At 53.1% G+C, this 7094-nt stretch overlaps 1 protein-coding gene across 1 annotated transcript; it reads left to right on the top strand.

Moving 5' to 3' along the window:
• The first annotated feature begins 198 nt into the window (after nt 1–198).
• On the top strand, nt 199–6726 carry ZNF213 (zinc finger protein 213). Its single transcript, XM_036280474.1, has 6 exons — nt 199–464; nt 2206–2710; nt 3412–3535; nt 3688–3761; nt 3957–4080; nt 5171–6726. Exons 2-6 carry the CDS (start codon nt 2312–2314, stop codon nt 5827–5829), a joined length of 1380 nt encoding a protein of 459 aa, XP_036136367.1. The 5' UTR covers nt 199–464; nt 2206–2311; the 3' UTR covers nt 5830–6726.
• Nucleotides 6727–7094: the final 368 nt, after the last annotated feature.

The raw sequence follows: 7094 nt of genomic DNA, 5'->3' as shown, positions 1-7094 counted from the left end.
CGCTGTGCACAGTAATTCTCCCTGTTCATTGGCCATCCGTCAACGCCAAACCAGGCTCTGTGAGCCAACGGCCTTCTGGGAGATGCAGTTCCGTGTAGTTAGGTAGGCGTGCGCTTTGTGTCGTTTCCCGGCGAGCTTCGCGCGGGCTTCCGGTGCCGAGATCCAGCGGCGGAACTGGGAACTCCTGGGCGTCTGGGGTGCTGTGCGCCCCGGGGGCGGGACCCGCGACACGGGCAGCCGGACTCCGAGGTCGAACGCGGGGCTCCGGGCAGATGGGCCCGCACCCCAGGCAGAGGCCGAAGGGGGCGTGCACCGCTGAAAAGTGGCGGGGATAACCCCGACCCCTGCACCCGCTGCCCGCGACGCCGCCTCTCAGCTCCTCGCAGGCGAGGCTGCTAGTGGTCGACCACGGGACTCCAGCCGGGTCCGTGTTCCCGCTTGCTGCGTCCTGCCGGGCGACCCAGGTGAGTCCTTGGTCCTCTCCCAGCGAAACCTCCTCCTCCGTCACTAGAGGTTGAGAATGGGGCGCAGTACCTTTTAGGGGTGGTGTGAGAAGTACAGTAATAAAGTGCTTGCCCTGGCCGGGTTGCTCAGTTGATTAGAGCCTATGGTCCAGAAAGGCCAAGATTGTGGTTGGATCCCAGTTCAGGGCACATACAAGAAGCAACCAATGAGTGCATAAATGAGTGGAACAACAAATCACTGTTTCTTTATCTCTCCCTCTCCCTCCCTCTTTCTCTCCCCCTTACCCCTCTGTCTCTCAAATCAATTTAAAAAAAAAAAGACTCAAGTGCTTAATGTAGTAGAGAAAAGGACTGGAAACAACCAGAATGCTTCACTTGGGTATTGGTTCAGAAACTGGAGTACAACCATACCTCTAAATCTTCCAGAACAGCTAATGAAGAAGCATGGTTAGGTGGAAAAGCATATTACAAAATAGTTTGTGCATTAAGACCTCATTTATAGCCCTGGACAGTTTGGCTCATCTGTTGGAGCATTGGCCTGTGGACCAGAGAGTCCCGGGTTCGGTGCCCAGTAGGGGCACGTACCCCCCCCTCCAAAAAAAGACCTCATTTATGTGAAAACACACAAAACACTGTTTTTCATTTCTGTAGGTACATTTTTAGTAAATGCACATGTAAAGGTCTGAGAGGTCATATATCAGACTGTTAATGCGAGGGTGCACCGCATTGTGGAATGGAGAGTTTCTCTTTTATGTATTTCTATATTATGTCCCCCCTTTTATTACAATGTTTGTTGTCACTTCTTTATCGAAACAAAAAACCAAACTTCCAAAATTACGCTTTTCAGGACCTTTGCGAAGGGTGGTAATGCAAGGTATAATGAATATGTATCATACAGTCATATTTACCTGTGGATAAATGACTTAGGATGATGTCTGTGAGCCCATCGCTGACACCGCTGGGCTAGATGTGTTTTGGAATTCAGAAGTTTTTAAATTTGAGAAAGATAATACAGTACACATGGTATAGCAAGTAACCCCTGGCAGCAGAATCTAGGGCAACAATCAGTATAATCAAGTGTGTTAATTTTTTTCTTTCTTTTTTTTCATTTCTCACCCGAGAATATTTTTCTACTTATCATTAGCTAGAGTGAGAGGGAAGGTGAGAGAGAAAGAGACAGAGAGAAACATCAATGTGATAGAGCCACATCAACTGGTTGCCTCCTGCATGACCTGACTGGGGCCAGGGACAAACCACAACCAAGGTATGTGCCCTTGACCGGAATTGAACCCACGACTCATTGGTCCATGGGCCGATGCTCTAACTGCTGAGCCAAACCAGCCAGGGCAAGTGTGTTATTTTTTTATTGAAGTATAAAACACATACAGAATTACACATGGTAAGGACAGCTTGATGAATTTTTACAAACTGAATAAATACATTAATATTTCTGCTATAAGATATATGGACATTTACATTACATGGAATAAATGGGGATTACAGACATGCTCATATCAGCAAGCCAGATGGTAAACACCTGGGAGTTTTGGATCTCAGAGCTGAGGATAAGGGACTGTGGACCTGTATTGGTAGAAGAGAGAGTCATATGAGCAAAGTATTATAGGAGAGCCTAAAAAAGGCCTCAGCCAGGAAAGGATGGCAGCTAAAGTCCCTCGATGTCTCTCCAGGCTGGTGTTTGCTCATGTACCTTCCCACTTCTGCTATTTTGCTCTTTCCCTAGGAGTTTGTGTCCAGATGTTGGCCCAGCAGCCACAGGGAATCCCTTTGGGAGACAAAGTCAGGCTCTTGGCTTGAGGCCCACCAACCTTGAGCCTTAGGCCAGGGGAATGGCAGCCCCCCTGGAGTCTCAGGACCAGGCCCCTGGGGAGGGAGAAGGGCTTCTAATTGTGAAGGTGGAAGATTCTTCTTGGGATCAGGACTCTGCCCAGCAAGAGGACAGCAGGGATTCTGAGGCCTGCCGCCAGCGCTTTCGGCAGTTCTGCTATAGGGACGTGGGTGGGCCCCATGAAGCCTTCAGCCAGTTATGGGAGCTCTGCTGCCGCTGGCTGCGACCTGAACTACGTACCAAGGAGCAAATCTTGGAGCTACTGGTGCTGGAGCAGTTCCTGAGTGTGCTGCCTGGAGGTGTCCAGGACTGGGTGCGAGAGCGGTGTCCAGGGAGTGGTGAGGAAGCCGTTGCCTTGGTGGAGGACCTGCAGAAGCAGCCAGTGAAAACATGGCCGCAGGTGAGGGGCCCCTTCCACATTCAGGGGCATCTGTTTGGCACCTGGGAGATGAGTTTTCCAGGATTGGTAGGGATACAGAGCCAGAGGAAACATCTACATGTTATAACAGGTATTGCCTGTCTGAAAGACACTGTCCAAATTAATCTGGTTTCTTTTTGGTGGCTTTGATGGGCAAAGCAGAACTAAAGTGGGCATGTTCCAGGAAGGCAGATTTTAGCTCCACACAGGCCCTGCAAATGTTTATTCGTGTTCTGCTTTAGGCCAGGCACTGGGGATACAGTGATGTGAGTAGTAAGAACACCAGAGAGGGCATGAGAAGGTAGAGCTGTGCATATGAGCCCTGCTGTCTTGTGGGGTATTGGGTCTTTGACACTGGAAGCATCTGGGGAGGTGCCGAGTGGCTGGGGTATGGGTTTCTGCCCTTCACAGGAAGTTCTCCCCCCACTCCTCCTTGCTAAATGGCTCTGTGATTCTATCCTTAGGGGGCTGGTTCTTGCCTTGTGCTTGATCAGGGAGTGTCCCTGCGCACATGGCTCTGCCTGGTATCACATTCTCCTTTGAACTTTCCTGGGGCCCTCTGTTGATCTCTCCCTAAAACCTAGCCTCCTGAGGGATTTGTCCTTTGTCTTCTTCCCAGGGATTAAACTCTGTCTTCCCCATCTGGTCTCGGTGCTGATGAGCATATTGTGGTTCCTGCACAGGATGTGCCCTCAGAGGAGGTGGAACCTGAGGCTACAGTCCAGGGATCCCAGGCCATGGGACTTCCCCCGAAGGCGAGTGCACAAAACCAGCCACTTGTACCCTGGGAGCAGCACAGCCATGGTGGTGAGTAAACTTTTTCCTGGGCATAAGGGTAGCAGGAAGGGTACTTGTTTTATGAAGCTTAAGCATGTATGCATGCACGTTCACAGGAGAGTGTGTAGGGTTTCATTCCTAGCTTAAGCTAGCCTCTCTGAGGCTTTGTTCTTTTCTTTCAGCCCAGCTCCCTGCTCTTCTTAAAGAAAGGAGTATCAAACAGAAAAAGAATGTCTGCTTTGCCTCTGAGATCCATGTGAGTTACCAGTCCCTTTGTCCCCTTGAGGCCATCAGTGCTGATGAGTCTCTAAAATGGGCCTTGCCTTCTCAAAGCCTCTTCCATCCATCCTGCTCCTGCCTGGGCCCATCCTGTTCCCCATCCCACCCCTCTGCTTCTCCCCACCCACAGCTGCCTGGGGAGTCCTGAGCAGGGTTTCTCACCTCATTTCAGGGACCTGTGACATTTGGAGACATTCCCTTCTATTTCTCCCAGGAAGAATGGGGGTCCCTGGACCCTGCTCAGCGGGATCTTTTCTGGGACATAAAGCGGGAAAACTCCCGGAACGTTGCCCTGGGTAAGCAACAGTTGCAGCCAGGACCCTTGGGGTCCTTGGTTCCTCTGAGCTTGAGGCAGCAGCCTCTTTGAGGTTCCCAGCAGCAGAGAGAGCGCCCAGGCAGCCACACTCCCCTGCATATCCTGCTGGAATCCTCAGTCTTCCTCCGCACTCCCTCTCGGCTGGCTCCAAAGTGGGCTTTCCCTGGCTCTTCAAGAGACTTGGCTGATTTCCTTTTTTGTGTTAATGTTCATTTTCCTCTGCCTTTGAACATGCATTAATACGTGATGGGTGCTTGCAATATGCTAGCACTGTGCTGAGCACTCATATGGGCATTTTCTCATGTGATTCTCACAGCCTGGTGCATAAAAATATTGTCCTCGTCTTACAGACAAGGGACCTGAGACTTAGGTCAGTGGACATCAAAGGGACAGAGCTGGGACTCAGTCCAAACAGTGGTCGCAAGGCCCTTCAGGCTGCCCTGTGAAGAGGTGCTGACAGTGAAAACACATGTTGTGCTCCAAGGCCTGGGCCTTGTGCATTAGAGGCCACATTCCTGGGACCCTCTCCAAGCCAGGGCCTTTCTGAGCACTGTTTGGGGATCATCTCATTTAATCCACACGACCTGATGGGGTGGGCTAGGATCCCTTTGAATCCAACTCTGTTCTTGAATTAAGAAGACAAGAGCTTGTGTAGTGAGAGGATGGTTCCTGTTTCTGATAATGAATAGTGAGAGTTTGGATCATTTACAAACTTTACCGTAATCTATTCAGTTTTGGAGTTTGAATAGCCAGGGTTCAGAGAATGGGGTGTTGGATCCCAGTGTGGAAGGGAGGCATAGATTGGTTAGGGGTATAATTAATAAGTGCCTCTGGGGCAGGATCAGTGGACTTCTTGCCTTTGCCTCTGCTTCTGCCTCTGCACTGTTTCTCTGCCGGCCTTTTATCAGGTCCTTATTTTATGGACAAGGAAACAGGCTCAGGTCTGTCCAGCCCAGGGCTTTCTGAACCTGACAGCCAAGGCGCTTGCCACTGAGCCCTGTTTCTGCCTTGCCTCAGCTCTGAGCCCAGACTAGGTGGGACTGAAGAGCCCACCTCCTCTCCGCTTGCAGGTTTGGGGCTCAAGAACCAAACAGGGCGATCCCGACTGGAGGAGGCGATGAGAGTGCTCCCGGGCCAGGAGGGCAACGATGTGACTGTGGTCTGGAGCCCTGAGGAGGCCGAGCCCTGGGAGAGCGAGGCCGTGCCTGGGGCACCCTTGGATCCAGCGGTGGGGGCAAGGCGGGGGCGGCCACCCACGCACAGGCGCCAGCTCCGGGACCTGGCAGCAGAGAAGCCACACAGCTGTGGCCAGTGCGGCAAGCGCTTCCGCTGGGGCTCAGACCTGGCGCGCCACCAGCGCACGCACACAGGCGAGAAACCCCACAAGTGCCAGGAGTGCGAAAAGAGCTTCCGCAGCTCGTCGGACCTGGTGCGCCACCAGGGCGTGCACACGGGCCAGAAGCCCTTTTCCTGCTCCGAGTGCGGCAAGAGCTTCAGCCGCAGCGCCTATCTGGCTGACCACCAGCGCATCCACACAGGTGAGAAGCCCTTCGGCTGCAGTGACTGCGGTAAGAGCTTCTCCCTGCGCTCCTACCTGCTGGACCACCGGCGCGTGCACACTGGCGAGCGTCCATTCGGCTGCGGCGAGTGCGACAAGAGCTTCAAGCAGCGCGCCCACCTCATCGCTCACCAGAGCCTGCATGCCAAGATGGCCCAGCCTGTGGGGTGAGGGGTGGGGTGGGGCTGAGGGATCTTCCAGGAGCCAGAGCAGCAGGATGGCCACCTGCCTCTGCTTCACCTTCTGCAGCCACCACCCCTACTGCCTGCCCTGCTCTGCCCCAGGACCTGGTCAACACTCAAGTAATGGATATCATCCCCTATGACCTCCTGGCCATTATTCCTGCTCTGAGGGGTTTCTCTTGGCTCTGGCTTCCTGGGGCCCCAGCACATTCCTGGCAGGTGTCCTTAGCATGGGAGAAAGGCTGAAGCAGCAGGGAAGTGTGAGGACTCCGGCAGGGTCCCGGGTACCCCATCCAAGAAATTCCCCTCGGCCTTGCTTGCCTGGTGGCTCTTTGTTTCCCAGTCTTGGCTGGGTCCATGGGTCAGGCCCTCTGCCCTGCCAACCTGTGCCTTCCCAAAGGGGTGGAAGACAGGCTTTGACCACCAGGGTGCTGACAGGCTCTAGGAGGGACAGTTAGCCCACACCTGTGAAGTTCTAGGTCCTGGGTAGGGCCAAAAGGGCTTTCTGGCCTCCACCCACTCCCACTTCTAGGCCATGACCACTCTGCCCTATCTTGGTGACACAGAAGTTGTCCGCCACCGATTTTCACTGACTTCCTCCTTGAGAGCCATCCTCTGCTGAGGCTAGTGGTGGCTCCAGGGTTTGGAGGTCTGTGCAGACCAAAAACAGGGCTAGTGGAAACCCACTGCTCCCACGCTCCCCTCCAGAGACATGGGGTTCATGGTAATTAACATTAGTACTCTGTTAGCACTTTGTCACTGACTCCTTAGGCACTGCATTTCATGTCTGCATCGGCTGCAGATTGGCATTAACAGGGACACACCACAGGCTCTCCAAAGGAGGCTGGCCCAGCCTGCCTCAAAAGGACAGCAAAAGGGTTTGAATAAATGTGGAAACTTCCTTCAGGCTGTTCTGTTCTTTAGGTGGCTGTTGGGTGGGGAACCTAGACTTCGTACCCCTTGGTCTCCTGACCTGGTAGTCCTGTTCACAACTATGGTGCTGTGTGGTTACCAGGTGGAGCCACATTCTTGGCTTCCAAGTGAGCTGGGTCCCAAAGGGCAACCATAAGCCTTGAGACTGAACCTCCTGTCAGTGCCTGTCCTGGTCTGGGGACAGCTCAGGATGAGACAGCTGGTAGCACCCTTTCCTATTCCAGCTGAACAGGACTTGGGTTCTTCACCAGGCCACTCTCTCCCTCCCCACTAGGGAAATGAAATAGGCTCGGAGATGAGGTCACTGGTTAGGATGGTAAC

The sequence above is a fragment of the Molossus molossus genome, unplaced genomic scaffold, assembly GCF_014108415.1.
Source record: "Molossus molossus isolate mMolMol1 unplaced genomic scaffold, mMolMol1.p scaffold_m16_p_3, whole genome shotgun sequence".
In the NCBI taxonomy this organism is placed as follows: domain Eukaryota; kingdom Metazoa; phylum Chordata; class Mammalia; order Chiroptera; family Molossidae; genus Molossus; species Molossus molossus.
Note: the sequence above shows the minus strand (reverse complement) of the source record. Positions and strands in the feature narration are given on the sequence as shown.